The 15,344-nt window shown below is 53.9% G+C and overlaps 1 protein-coding gene across 1 annotated transcript; it reads left to right on the forward strand.

Annotated features, from left to right (window-relative positions):
* Positions 1-5,920: 5,920 nt before the first annotated feature.
* Positions 5,921-14,696, forward strand: CALM3 (calmodulin 3). Its single transcript, XM_016192167.2, has 6 exons — positions 5,921-6,183; positions 9,494-9,524; positions 12,651-12,794; positions 12,882-12,988; positions 14,285-14,420; positions 14,525-14,696. Exons 1-6 carry the CDS (start codon positions 6,181-6,183, stop codon positions 14,551-14,553), a joined length of 450 nt encoding a protein of 149 aa, XP_016047653.1. The 5' UTR covers positions 5,921-6,180; the 3' UTR covers positions 14,554-14,696.
* Positions 14,697-15,344: the final 648 nt, after the last annotated feature.

The raw sequence follows: 15,344 nt of genomic DNA on the forward strand, positions 1-15,344 counted from the left end.
AGGTCAGGTGGGCGGGGCCAGCCATACTTCTTAGAGCAGGATGTCAGGCCGGGGCTGTTACCTGCCCTGTGCGGGCAAAGCTGCTCCCACCGGGTCACCCGCACTCCCTGTCTCTGTCGCTGCCCACAAGCAGGGACTGACCTGTTGGGGGCGGAGCCAAGGACGCGGGGAGCCGCACCGCGCATGCCCGCAGGTGGAGCCCCAGGCAGCAGCTGGAATCCGGGATGACCTCTCCAAGGGGGAGAAGGTGACAGGAATGTGCGCCGGGCCGGGACCAGCACTGGGGAGAAGCACAGGGAGCATGTCACATCTGTGCTGCGTGAGGGCCACGGAAGGGCTGAGAATCGAGACTGTCCTACTTTCTTGGAATGAAGAAGAAGAAGGAGAAGGAGAAGAAGGAGGAGGAGGAGGAGGAGGAGGAGGAGGAGGAGGAGGAGAAGGAGAAGAAAAAGTGATGTGAGCTAGAGGGGTAGCTCAGTGGTTAAGCACAGGACTTGTATGTTTGAGCTCCCAGGTTTGATCCCAGGCACCAACATAAACCAGAATTGAGTAGTACTCTGCTCTTTCTCTCTCCTCTTCTCTCATAAAAATGAAAATAAATAAACAATACTCCTTAAGTATGAACTACTGTGCAGAATAGGATGAGAATTGGGGCAGGGTGGGTAGGGGCATAATTCACAGTGGAGAAGTGTGATGGGTGCTTGGTTAGCTAGATGATAATCAAGGTCGGCATTAATAATGAATGTTAAGTTATGGGCTGGGGAGACAGCATTAAATTCTGCAAAAGCTTTTCATTCTTGTGGCTCTGAGATTCTAGGTTTGATTCCCCAACACCACCATAAACCAGAGTTGAGCTATGCTCTGGTATCTATCTATCTGTCTATCTATCCCTTTTTCCCCCCTGTATCTCTCTCACTAAAAAAAAATAATAATGATAAATTATTGGGTCAGCTGGTGGGGAACCCAGCAGAATGCACACATAATCATGTGCAAGGAATAAGATTCAAGCCACCGGTCTCCACCTGACTCTATCCTACATAAAATTAAATTAAATCTAAAAAATAAAATAAAATAAATACGGGATGGGATGTATTGGTCCATTGTTGTGATGAATGTATCATCGGGATGCAGAATGGCACTAACAGGGAGATGTGGGTCTGGAGCCTCTTAGGAGACTCTCCTCCCATGGCTGGACTCATTCATAAAGAATGCATGGAGCCCTTCTCAGGTTCCTGGCTTTGTTTCTGACACTGGAGACAGAACCCTGAGCAAAACTGATGGCGAGCTCAGATGTCGTGGAGCTTATATTCCTACAGGCTGTGGCTACAATCGACTTGCCAATGCCCATGTCCAGCGGGGAAGCAATTATAGAAGCCAGAACTCCCACCTTCTACACTCCAAAGAAGAATTTTGGTCCATATTTTTAGAGGGGTAAATGATAAGTGATGTAATCCAGAACACTTTGTGCTCCTATGCCACCAGAACCCAAAGTGTTTTTTCACTAAGAATCTAGGTTTTTTTTTTAATAAATTTATTTATTTATTTAATCCCTTTTGTTGCCCTTGTTGTTTTCTGTTGTAGTTATGATTGTTGTTCTTGATGTCATTATCATTGGATAGAACAGAGAGACATGGAGAGAGGAGAGAAAGACAGAGGGGGGAGAGAAAGACACCTGCAGACCTGTTTCACCGCTTGTGAAGTGACTCCCCTGCAGGTGGAGAGCCAGGGGCTCGAACCGGGATCCTTAGGCTGGTCCTTGCACTTTGCACCACAAAACCTAGTTGTTTTTTTTTAAACATTTATTTATTTATTCCTTTTTGTTGCCCTTGTTGTTTTATTGTTGTGGTTACTGATGTCATTGTTGTTGGATATCCCCTTATCCCGGTCCTTGTGCTTTGCGCCGCCTGCTCATAACCCGCTGCGCTATCACCCGACTCCCAAGAATCTAATTTTTATACCATCATTGAAATGGAAGTGAATCTAGAAAACACCAGAGGAAGTCCCACACAGTTTCGATTATCCGAGGAAGAAGAAAAAAAAGGAAAGACACTTGGAAGTAGTAATAGATATAGGGCTGAACTAGAAAGGAAGTCAAGGTAAGACCGCTGGGGAAAAAATGGGGAAAATATATACAGCTATAGAATCAGCTACTGCAGTTTCCAATGAAGGAGACGAGACACAGGACTCTAGTGGTGGGAACTGTATGGAATTATACTTATATTAACTTATAATTTTGTAAATCAATATTACATCACTAATAAAAAAAGAAACAATGACATATATACACAATAGAATACCACTCACCTATTAAAAGTAATGAAGGAAAAAAAAAGGATCTTCATGCCTAAGTCACTGAAGAGCCCAGGTTCAATCCTCAGTACCACCATAAACCAGAGCACTGAGCAGTGCTCACTAAAAAAACAATTAACTTTAATTAAATTAAAAAATATTGTGCTGATACTGAGTAGGGAATGGGACTTGGAAGCGTGAGGTCCCGAGTTCAATTCCTGCCATAACATGTGCCAGTGTGATGTACTGGTTCTATCTCTCTCCCTCCATTTCTTGTACTGGTAAAATACATATATTTATTTTATAAAGATTTTATTTAAAGAGGGAGGTGCTGACTGGCTCAGGTCTGAACCACATGGACAGATAAGTCAGTTCCTTCCACAGCAAGGACAATTATGGGGGGAGAGAGGGTGGCCAAGGATATGTTTACATTTTTTTTGGCTTCTGTAGCAAAGTGATTCCAAATAATAGCAGTTTAAACAACACTGAAGTTTATTTCTGTCATGATTAAGAGTTTTGCATTCGGATTGGCAGTGCCAGCTTTGTCCCAAGAAACCATCAAGGTGAGTTTTCTCACCACCACTTTTCTGGTTTATTTTACCTTAATTTTGCTGCCAGGGCTTCACTGAGGAACTTTGGATCCTCAAGCACATAATCTCTTAACAACCATTATGCTATCTACCCCTGCCCTCAGCTTTGAATCTTAATATTCATGATGATTGCTGTAACAGCAAAAAAAATGCTGAAGGTGTGGCCCTTCTCTTTAAAAGCATTGCTTAGACGGTAGAGTTCACACCTTACCATGCCTGACACCCTGGGTTTGATCCTCAGCACCACATGGGAGCTGCATGGATGAACAGCAAAAAGGGGAACTCCACAGATGGTGGGGCAGTGTTTCAGTGCCCCCCAACTAAAGATACAAAAAAAAATTAAATAGGATCAGAGAGACCACTTAACAATATCACACATGCCAGAGCCCTTCAATTCATTCTGTAGCACTGCAGGGGGATTAAAAAAAAAAAGAGAGAGAGAGAGAGAAACATATCCAGGGAGTTGGGCGGTGGTGCAGTGGGTTAAGCGAATGTTGCGCAAAGCGTTAAGGACCTGGTTCGAGCCCCTGGCTCCCCACCTGCAGGGGAGTCCCTTTACCTTCAGTGAAGCAGTTCTGCAGGTATCTTTCTCTCCCCGTATCCCCCTCCTTCCTCCATTTCTCTCTGTCCTCTCCAACAACAACGACATCAATAATCAGAACAATGTTAAACAAGGGCAACAAAAGGGAAAATTTTTTAAAAAAAGCATATCCAGCACTTAAGAGAACATTCCTACTTGTATCTTTTCTGGCTAGAATCCAAGGAAACTTAGGATATTTTCTTCTGGGTAGCATTGTAGCCAGCTAAAACCCAATCACTCTGGGAGGTAAAGAGGAGGAAGAGTGGTGTACAAAACTCTCTCCCTCTGGCAGTGTAATGGTGTCTACGACTGTTGGGGTTTCATTCAAATTGCGTGGGTTCAAACTTTGACTCTCTCATACTGTACAAGTTGTGGACAAGCCACTTCTCTGACCTTGGTCAAGTCTTCTACTTTGGTCTCATTTAATTCCAGTGGCAATAACAACATTTCATCAGGCGGCAAATGGAAGTAACAAACCCCTTGGGAGCTGGTGAGAATTAAATGTACTAATGCACAAGAAGTGCTTGGAACTATGCCTGAGTAAGTGCTCAGAAGCTTCTGCGGTTGTGGCATATTCATTATTCCATGGTCTTGAGTAATTCAGAAAAGTTGATCTGCCTGGAAGATCTTCTGCCTGAGAAAGAAAAGGAAAATTAAAAAAAAAAAAAAACAACAACAGAAAAGGGGTTTCAGTCCCAAGCATCACTGTATGCCGCAGCTGAGCAGTGCTCTGAACTCTCTTAATTCTTTCTCTAGGTAAATAAATAAATAAGTTTATTTTTCAAAAGGGGGGGGGTGACCGGAGAGATAGCACAAGTTATGCAAGGACTTTCATGCTTGAGGCTCTGAGTTCCCAGGTTCAGTCCCTAGCACCACCATAAACTATAGCTGAGCAGGTAAGGAAAGAGAGAGACCCAGCCCTGGCTTCATTTTGCATATTTGTTCAACAAATGTTGTCTTGTCTGTGGCCCAGAATCATTGCTGAAGACCATAACACAGATTAGTCCATTTCCCCAGTTGACTTTGATGGTTGTTTTATTTGTTCTTCCCAGAGCACTGCTCAGCCCTGGCTACTGGAGGTGCTGGCAATCAACCCTGGGGACTCATCTTGTGCAAGTCTTGTACACAATTGCCATACAATATCGGTGACTCTCCTCCTGGTCAGTTTTTATTTGTTTTTCAACCAGAGCACTATTCACTTGTGGCTTATGGTGATGCGGGGGATTGAACCTGGATTTTAGAGCCTCAGGCATGGCAACCTCTTTGCATAACCATTATACTATCTACCCCCCTGTGCCATCCCCCTTGTTCACTTTTATTTTCTCTTCTAGACACTTTTTCTTCCCGTCCCCCCTCCCCCACCACCAAGTGGGAGAGGAAATGGGAAATGGGGTGGGGAGATGGCTGTAGACAACTCCAAACCCACTGCTGCACAGCCTCATCATCTGAAAGGTTAAAGGTTGCCCTCAACCATCCAAGCTCCAGATCCAAAACCCCAGGGAAGGGTTATTGTCTCAGGCTGCATCCTGATCAAAAGAAGCTAAATCATGGGTTCAGCCAGTCAATCCCAAGGAGGCGACAGGGGCCTGTCAAGGAACGGCAGCTTTCATTCTAAACAAGAGAAGGGGCGGGGATATTCTGAGCACCACCAGTCTCTTCTATTTAGCCTTCGCATAAATTCTTCTTCCTCTTATGGTGGGATCCTTGCAACAAGGAGTGTAGAAGTCTGGCTGTCTGGCGAGTGTGGGCTCTCTGAATGTTGCAGGTGCCCGCTTTACGCTGCATGCATGCATGAGTGCATTTGTACACCAGCACCCTGCTCCAGCACCAGGCCCCGACTTCATACACCCAAAAGCTGCCAGGAGTGATGCAGGGCCAGGAATTTCACACACCTGTTGCAGACCCCTGACCTGGGGACAGCACCTGCAGGATAAGAGCCAAACCTTGAAGCCCCCGCCACCTGGCCAGGCAGAACTGGGGGCGGAGCTTCCAGCCCCCAAGATTTAGGAGCGCACCATTTTCCGTCGGTCAGAGGGGAGAACCCAGAAAATCCTTCTAAGCCTCCCGCTAGCCCTCTGGCCGTACCTTGGCCACCAAAATATTCACTGGATTCTCTGAAAGTCACACTGATCACCCCTCACCTGCTCACGCCCCGTGGCCCCAATTAACCACGCATCGCAGGCTGCCCCGCCACCACCTCTCAGTGGCTCGCCCCAGTTTGACGCATTGCAGGGAAGACCTGACCAATGGACGCCACGCTCTCATTTCCACCAGGGCCTCTGCCCAATCGCAGAGCGGCTCACAGAAAGACGCGTCATGCGCTGTCGAGAGGTACTCTTCCGCCGGGGAGGAAAAGAGAGTGGGCGCGAGCGGCGGAGCGCGCGCCGCTGAAAAGTAGTCCCTCTGCGGAGCCGCGCGCACGCGCCCGGCTGAGCACTCGAACCCGGGGTGGGGCGGGGCCGAGAGCCGCGCGCGAGCCCGTCGGCGCGGAGGGATCCTCAGGCACCGCAGTGCGGCGGCGTGCGAGCAGGGCGGGGCGGGGCCGGGCGAGGCGGGGCGCGCGCGGCGGCCGTTGAGGGACCGTTGGGGCGGGCGGCGGCGGCGCGCGCTGCGGGCAGTGAGTGTGGAGGCGCGGACGCGCTGCGGAGCTCGAGCTGCTGCAGGTGCTGCCGCTGCCGGAGGAACCTCGATCCCCGCGCTCCGGACGCCCCGGGCCTCGCCATGGTGAGTGGGACGGAGAAGGGGTCGCCCCGGCCGGGAGGCTCCGCCTGAGGCGGGGGTCCTTCGAGGGCGCGTGGGACCCCGCTGCCCCCGCGGACTGAGGGGAGGACGTTCGCACCCAGAGCCGGACGTTTGGGTCCCGGGAGGAGGGTTAGCGGCTTCCCGGGGCGACCTTTCGCCTCTGGGGGGTGGGGAGTGTGCTGGGACCCCCGAAATGGGCAGCGCGGCTGCCTCGGGGGGCTGTGGGAGCCAGGCGGAAGCATCCGGGTCCTCTGAGGGCCGCTTGCAGCCGGGATGGGGCTCGGACCCGGGGTCGCCGGAAAGGGGGGTTGGCGGAGGGGGGGCGGGGAGGATGCTGGAGCCCCGCAGCCCGCGGGGACCGCGCCGGTGGGGTGCGGGGTAGCCTTGTGGATTTTGGGGGGGGGACACCCCCATCCACGAGCGGGGTCTGTGCTTGTTGCAGTGGGTTAAGGCTGCTGCCCTGGGAGGCTTTTTGTTTGTTTGTTTTTGTTTGTTTTTTCTGACGGGAGGGGGGAGGTTGTGGAGTGAGTTGGGGTCCCCGAGCAGAGGTGAGGAGGGCTTCCCGGGGGAGGTGGTGCCCAGAGGAGGGGAGGGTGTCAGGAGGCGAGCATGCGGGTGCGGGGAGTGTGGGGGCGGGGGACACGGGGGCGTCCTGGGCTTGAAGGCGGCGCGTGGGGGGGGGGGGGCTGGTTGGCTTCTCCCGGGAAAGGGCGGGACGGAGACTGTGGGTGGGGAGGGGGTGGGCTGCAGAGGTTCCCCCCAGAAGGTGCGGGGTGGCAGGCGCCGGGGCCCCGGAGCAGGTGGGCGGAGCTGCGGGGCCGGATTGCGCACTGGAAGCCGCCTGAGATAGGGGGGCGGGGGGCCAAAGTTTGGGGGTGCGGCGGGGTGAGTCGGCTGTGGAAGCCCCTCAGCCTCCTCGCCGCGGCCCCCCCACCGCATCAGAAGAGCTGGTTCCCCCACACACACACACTCACGCACACACTCACGCACACATACACCCCCAAACAGGGCTTCTGGGGTGCCGGCCAGCTCCAGCCCCAGTGCAGAGCTGCATCCCCGCCCCGTGCCAAGTGACAGTGCAGTGCGGCGGCCACATCACACGGCGGTTGCGTTGGCCTCTGTTCGTACTGCAGTACGGACCAGCGAGAGACCTCCAGGGGGACCCCGTCTTCAGGGGGGGGCTCATCCCTTCCAGGGACCCCCGGGATCGCTGCTGTGCTCGCCCCAGCCCTGCAGCCCTCCTCCCTGACCAGGCGGCCGCATATCAGATCTCAGACTTGCTGACACAGACCTGAGGGCTTCTCGCTGTGCCCCCGCTAGCCCCCCAGACTTGCTGGGGTCCCCGAAGCACAGGCAGGTGGCAGAGACACCCCCTCTCCTCCAGAGCGGAGCCTGAGCCCGGCCCACGGGCTTCCCTCTCTTGTGTGTGAGCAGCGGGGTGCGGGTAGGCCGCCCCCTGCTCTCTGGCCTTGGACTTGGGCCTGAGCGCCGGGTGGTGCCTCCTTGGCCCGGGGAAGGGGTCCTGGCCCATGCTGCTGCTCTCAGCTAACACGCGGCTCTGGGCGGCGCTGGCGGGGGCTGGGCCCGGCTGAGAAAGCCTCACCTCCTCCCTCCCCCACCGCCAGGCCCTTGCTGCCTTTGTCCATCCTGCCCCGAGCAGTAGGACGAAGCCTACAAGCTTGTAGATCTGAGGAGGGGAGACCCCTCAGGTGGGCAGGCGTCTCGGGTCTGGGAGCTGGGACACTTACCTCAGGGGGTGTGGGAAAGGGGGGAAGGTCTCCTTAGAGGAGGCCCGCCAGGCGGGCCACGCCTATTGCAGCAGTGGACTGGGCCTTCGCAGCCTCCCTGCCTTGACCCTGAGCAGCAAAGCTGACTGAGCGCCTGCCCTGTAGGGAAGCCCTCCCCCTGGCTTTTTCCATGGGCAGCCTCGGCAAGAGAACGAATGCAGATGGCCCGGCAGCCCAGTAACTAGAAGCCGAGCCTCTGCCCTGTCCGCTCTTGCTCTCCTTGGCAGCGGCCTGAGTGTCAGGACCTCCGGATGGGCTGCTGCCCAGCAGAGAGACAGAGGGGGGCTCCAGGCCTGGAGCATTTAGGAAGTGCCTCCATCTGGTTGCCTAACCCCCCCTTAATAGACTGAGGGCTTTTCCAGAACATGCACGTGAGGCTTTTCTGCTTTGCTGCCTCCACTGTTCCCCCTCCTCCATCTCCCTTTGGGCCTCATCCCTTGGGGCCCCCTCCCAATCTGCCTCTTCAGGGTTTGTCCTCCAGCTTCTCTTCCCTCAGGATTTTTTTAAAGTGCATTTTAGACTGCTTCTCACATGGCCCAGATCTTAGCATTTGGGACAGAGGGGCAATTGGGCCGAGATTGCTGGTGTCACAGAAGCTCTGTGCAGAGTAGCGAACACACTTGCCTCCATTGGAGGCTCTTGAAGCCAAAACCCCACCCTTCTCCCCTAATCAGGACAGGAGGAACTTGGGGAGGAGCCCCAAGCACCCAGAGTGGTTTAGGAGGGAGCCTTCTCAACAGTAGACAGCAAAACCTTCATTGTACAAAAGCCCTTCCCCCCCCCCCCCAAAAGGGCCCCTATGCCTGGCTAGTTCCCGGTGCACCAATGGGAGAGGTAGGCTAGTGTCTGCCCCTCTTCACCCACCACCCCCCGCAGGGGTTAGAGACTGCAGCAGGTGTGGGGGGGCAGAGCCCTCTGTGGTTTGTGGCCTCCTCCCTCTCCTGCCCTGTCACCAGGGGGCTGCCCCAACCGCTGTGGGCACTTGGAGCAACTCAGCCACCATGTCAGAGAATTTGTGAGTTGGGTCCACCCAGCTTGAACCCAGGGCTTCCAAATAGGTGACACAGAGTCAGCAATGGATACCACAAAGCCCCCCCCCCCCCCCCCCCCCCCGCCCAGTCTGCTCAGAGCCTTCTAGAGCCCCTTGGGCCCAGGCCCGCCCTTCATCCCTCCACTCAGCCTCGGGCTCCCCGCAGTGGCAGCCTTGACACCGAGACACCTGTGCTGTGCCAGCACCCACAGGCCTGGCTGTGCCAGCACTATCGGGCTGAACTGGGGCGGTGTGTCGTCATACCCACTGAGGCTCAGGCCCCGAGGCCCAGCAGGCCTCCAGTGACCCCCAGACTTCCTCCAGGCCCTGGCTCTGGCCTGCACGCCCTCACCTCCCCCCCCATGGGCTGTGAAGTACCATATGGCACTGGCCTCAGCAAAGGGGGCCAACTGAGTGACATAGCGCCGGTGACAGCTAGCTAGCCCAGTGTCTAACCTCTTTCCTCCTTTTCCAGGCTGACCAGCTGACCGAGGAGCAGATCGCAGGTGAGCATGCGACCCCTCTTCCTCTCACCCTGCCTGGGGCTGAGCCTTAGTCCCGGGTGAGCCTGTGGCAGACACACCTGTGTCCCTGCGCTCTGTCTGCATTGCACTGACTGCAGGCCTGAGCCAGGCTTCCTGCTCGCTGCCAGAAGCCCTTCTCCTCCAGGGCCGACTGGGGCAACCCCATTGCTGGTCCCAGCTCCTGTCCCACTTTAGGAGCCGGCCACGCTGGGCAGTGTTCCCCTCCAGGTCTCGGCTTGTCACCTGTACGCCTTGCCTTTACCACCTTTCTCGCTCTTCCTTGCTGAGCCTTCTGACACTAAGTTGTTGGTTCCCGCCATGTCTCCACTGCCTAGAACGTCACAGGGGCCACATGGATGAATTCTTTGGTCACATAAATGAACAGAAGAGACCTGCCCAGGGAGCTGGCTCAGCGCTTCAGAGCACAGGCCCTGTGTACCTGAGGGCCCACATTCAGTCCCTAGCCCCTCCTACACTCCAGCTCAGCAGTGCTCTGGTCTCACTCTTAAAGCTTTTTTAAAATATGGCATCATGAGATAGTATAATGGTTATGCAAAAAGCTTCATGGGGGCAAGTAGAACAGCATAATGGTTATGCAAACAGACTCATGCCTGAGGCTCCAAAGTCTCAGGTTCAATCCCCCATACCGACATAAGCCAGAGTACTCTGGTTAAAAAAAAAAAAGATCTTCGGGAGTCGGGTGGTAGCACAGCAGGTTAAGCGCAGGTGGCGCAAAGCACAAGGACCAACATAAGGATCATAAGGAGCCCCTGGCTCCCCGCCTGCAGGGGAGTCGCTTCACAGGCAGTGAAGCAGGTCTGCAGGTGTCTGTCTTTCTCTTCCCCTCTCTGTCTTCCTTTCCTCTCTCCATTTCTCTGTCCTATCCAACAACAACGGCATCAATAACAACAGTAACTACAACAATGAAACAACAAGGGCAACAAAAGGAAATAAAAAAAAAAAGATCTTCATGTCTGAGGCTTCGAGGTCCCAGGGTCAATCCCCAGCACCACCATCAGCAGAGCTGAGTGGGTGCTCTGGTGAAAATAAATATAATGGCTGGGAGATGACTTACCTGGTAGAGCAAACACTACCATACTGGGTTCAAGCCCGCCCCCGCCCCCCCCCCCCCCCCCCCGCCACTATATGGAAGAATTACGTAAAAGAGAAGCTAAGCTGCATGAGTGGTAGGGCAGTGCTGTGGTGTCTCTCCTCTTTCTGCCTCTCACTATCTTTGTGTGTGGGGGGTATGAGAGAATCCACCGGAAGCACTAGCAAATCCTCAGTGGAAAAGTTGGTGGCAAAAGGAAAGCGGGGGAAAGGTTCCTCCACCTGTCTCTAGGATGTTAAGATATATCCCTAGATTCCCCTCAAATTTGTCTCCCTGTCTCCCCTCCCCAATTTCTCTGTCTCTGTCCGATCATTTAAAAAAAATAATGAGCACGGGCCCAGATGACACTACCCCCACAGACTCACTGCAGGGAGGAGAAACCCCATAGAGACTTCTGTCACCCCAGGGCTCGGGGGCACAGCCTCAGCCACCCACACCCCAGCTTTGTGCCTGTCAGCAGAGTGCCCACCGCCTTGCCCCGGCTCACTGCCTCTGGGAACAGGCTGCCAGGCATCTGTTCTCAGGGGACCTGAAGGGAGGAGGGAGCACCAGGTGCCAAAACAGGCCCAGTGGGAGGGCAGGAGCCACACAGTCCCTCCTTGCCTGATGTGTCCCCCAGCTGAGGCCTGCCCACTCAGTACCACTCGCTCCTCACCCCCAGCTTGGCAGCCGGCCCTTCTTCCCTCCCCCTTCCACCCCACGCACTGTCCGTCAGCCACACACTGTCTCCCCACCACCCGCATGCTGCACACAGCCGTGTGCTTCCCCTTCCATAGGCTGCAAGCTGGAGGACCACTCTGGACGGTGGCCTCCCTTCCCTCCTCAAGCCATAACGTGCTTCACAGACAGATTCTTGGCATGACAGTGGTCCACTGTCATCTGAGTGAAAGGCCAGAGCCAGCGGACATGGGTGGCTGGGGGGCTTAGAAACCTGAGGTACTAGGTTCTGTCTCTGGTACTACATACACCATAGCTGGGCAGTACTCTGGTATCTCTCTCTCTCTCCTTAGATAAATGTCTTTTAAGGAAATGTAAGGTTCTCGAAGAGCTGCTTTCAGCCCCTTTTCTCCTGCCTAGGTTGTCTGAACAGCTAGAGAGTAGGAAGGGTCTGCCCCCAGCACAGAGGTAGCAGACCTGGGTTGGACTGGGTTGAAGATCTTTTTGTTTTTTAACATATCTCTTAAGCCCCTTACATATTTTATTTATTTTATTTTAATTTTTTAATATTTATTTATTCCCTTTTGTTGCCCTTGTTTTATTGTTGTTGATGTCGTCATTGGGTAGGACAGAGAGAAATGGAGAGAGGAGGGGAAGACAAGGGGGAGAGAAAGACAGACACCTGCAGACCTGCTTCATCTCTTGTGAAGTGACTCCCCTGCAGGTGGGGAACCAGGGGCTCAAACCGGGATCCTTAAGCCTGGCCCTTGCGCTTTGTGCCATGTGTGCTTAACTGCTGCGCTACCGCCCGGTTAATGAGAGACCAGAGCCTCAGACATGAAAAAATTTTTAACTGTTTTATTTATTTGATAAGACAGAAAAATCAAGAGGGATGGGGAAGATAGAGAGATACCTGCAGACCTGCTTCATCACTCTTAAAGCTTCCCCTCTGCAGATGGGGACCAGGGGCTTGAACCAGTGTCCTTGCACACTGTAATATATGTGTCTAGTCAGGTGCGCCACCACCCGGCCCCCTTAAAAATATTTTGCATCACTTCTATGCTGTCTCCCCAGCGTGGTCTTTTTATTTTTAAAGATGTATTTGTTTGATATGAAATGGAGTCTCGCATCCATAAGAGAGAGAAGCCAGAGCACCCTTCCATTATATGTGCTCTGCCAGCTGAGCTGCCCCTTCACCTGGCCACCAGCTGGGGGTCTAGCTCTGCTGCCTGTAGGAAGGCTGGCTCCTGGGCACCTTCCTCCAGGAGAGAGTCCCACACCCCAAGGACAGGGTCCCCCCCACTCATCTCCCATCTGGCTCCTCTGCTTGCCTCCCTCAGAGTTCAAAGAGGCCTTCTCCCTCTTCGACAAGGATGGAGATGGTACTATTACCACCAAGGAGTTGGGGACAGTGATGAGGTCCCTGGGGCAGAACCCCACTGAAGCAGAGCTACAGGACATGATCAACGAGGTGGATGCGGACGGTGAGGTCCCCCTCTCCTCTCCTAGGACTTTGGGGAGGCTCCTGCCAGGTCCAGGCCACTAGCTCCCCTTTCCTCCCCACCTTGCAGGGAATGGGACCATTGACTTCCCGGAATTCCTGACCATGATGGCCAGGAAGATGAAAGACACAGACAGTGAGGAGGAGATCCGAGAGGCCTTCCGTGTCTTTGACAAGGTGAGTGACCCATGCTGGAGGGCACAGGCTTGCTTGGCCCCCGGCACGGTGTGTGCCCTGGTGGTGCTCAGGTGCCTGCTCTCTCTCCCTCATTAGTACATAAACAAGGCTTCTGCAGCTGGGGAAATGACTCAGCAGACCAAGAGCCTGGGTGTCTGATGCTCTGTTCAGTTCCCAGCACGACATGGACTGGAGTGGTGTTCTGGTTTCTCTCTTTTATTATATCTTATTATATGAAGTATTCTTATTTGCAATAAATCTTTTTTTTTATCTTTTTCTTTTTGAGGTAATGTCTATAAACTATTTATTTGATAAGACAGAGGGAGATCAGGAGAAAGAGACCTGCAGCACTGCTTAACCACTTGTTAAGCTTGCCTCTAAGGGTGGGGACTAGAGATTTGAACTCTGGTCCTTGGCATGTGTTGCATGCAACTGGGTGTACCACTACCATGCCACCAAAACAAATATTTTAAAAGATAATCTGGGGCTGGAGAAATAGTGCAGCAGTAACACACAGGACTTGCATACAAGATCTCTGGCACTGTCAGTAGCCAGAATAGTTCTCTGGCCAGAAACAAACAAAGGGCCCGAGCGACAGCTCACCTGGTGGAGTGCACACTTCACCATGCAGGAGAAAACCTAGGTTTGATTCCCCAGCACCGTCAGGGAGCACTATGACGGGTGAGGTGGTGCTGTGCTATCTCTCCTCCACCTGGGTGGGGGAGATGTCTGCCAGGAGAGGTAGGTTAACTTTAGGCATAAGCCCCAGTGGCAAAAAAAAGGGGGGGGGAAGCATTTTAAAAAGATACGTGTGTAGGTGGTGGTGCACCTGGTTGAGCGCAGATATTATAATGCAGAAGGATCCAGGTTCAAGCCCCTGGTCCCCACCTGTAGGGGGAAAGCTTCACAGGTGGTGAAGCAGGGCTGCAGGTGTATCTCTGTCTCTCCCTCTTTCTATCTCCCCCTTCCTCTCAATTTTTGGCTGTCAAGCGGATAAATTTAATAAAAAATAAAAGATAAAAATAAAAGATAAAAAATAAAAATAAAAGATGTGTGTGTCAGAGAGAGAGTTCCTGGGGTCTTGGCCGAGAGACAGAGCAGGTAAGGCTCCACCACACCCAGGACAACTGAGGTCACTTAGCCACCACTTCCAGGAAGCCCTTGTCTGGATCTGAGCACTTCTGGATCTGAGCCTGGCACTTCCAGCTAGTTCTGCCCCCTTAGCAAGGCTCCCATCCCCACCCCTGGGCAGAGCCAGGTGAATGTCTCCAGCTCAGATCCCCTTTCTGTACCCAGGATGGCAACGGTTACATCAGTGCTGCGGAGCTGCGTCATGTAATGACGAATCTGGGCGAGAAGCTCACGGACGAGGAAGTGGACGAGATGATCAGAGAGGCTGACATCGATGGAGACGGGCAGGTCAATTACGAAGGTGCGTAGTTACCTGCTCCACGGAGGCCCCCAGGTCCCCAGGGTCAGGAGGGCTGCCAGGGCTCTGCCCTGCTCACCCGCTTGCTCCCCTCTCTCATTTGACAGAGTTTGTACAGATGATGACCGCAAAGTGAAGGCCCGGGCAGCTGGCGATGCCCGTCCTCTTGATCTCTCTTCTCGCGCACTCTCTCTCCAACACTCCCCTGCGTCCCCCGGTTCTAGCAAACTCCAACTGATTGACTGAGAATCTGATAAAGCAACAAAAGATTTGTCCCAAGCTGCATGACTGCTCTTTCTCCTTCCTCTACAGCCCTCCTCTCCCTCCACCTTCTGCCTCCCGCCCACTCCACTTACCTCTTCCAAGGCCTGACGAGTCTGTAAGACAGCCCCAACCCCCTTAAGGAGCCTCTGCCCCTGCCCCCAGCACAGTGGCTGGTCAGCCTTTCAGTTTGTCTCCTTTCTCTTATCCTACCTTGGGTGCCGGGGTGGCCGCCAGCCCTGTCCAGGGACCTGCCAGAGAGGCCGACCCCCCCCCCCAGGCAGAAGAGCATGCTCTACACTGTTGCATGCACCCTGCAGCCCTGTGACCACAGCCCGTGTGCAGATCCCAGCTGCCACTGCGGGTGGGTGGGAGGCATTCCAGAAGGGCTGGGGAGGTGTGGACGAGCAGGAGCCAGGGTCGTGGGCTCCTGTGAATGTGGCCCAGGGAGGAGGGAGGGGTCATGGGGCTATGAAAGCTTTAGAAACTGGCGTTGTCTTTACCACTTGAGGGGGGAACCCGACTCAGAAAGGGCCGGGCACAGTGGCCAACACTAGGCTCCCAGAAACTGCTTTCGTGGAGCCCCCCAGCTCCTGAGGTTGGGCTGGGGGGTGGGGGACACTCCACTGTCCCCCTCACACACACATGGCCCATCCCTTCCCTAAA

The sequence above is a fragment of the Erinaceus europaeus genome, chromosome 2, assembly GCF_950295315.1.
Source record: "Erinaceus europaeus chromosome 2, mEriEur2.1, whole genome shotgun sequence".
Taxonomy (NCBI): domain Eukaryota; kingdom Metazoa; phylum Chordata; class Mammalia; order Eulipotyphla; family Erinaceidae; genus Erinaceus; species Erinaceus europaeus.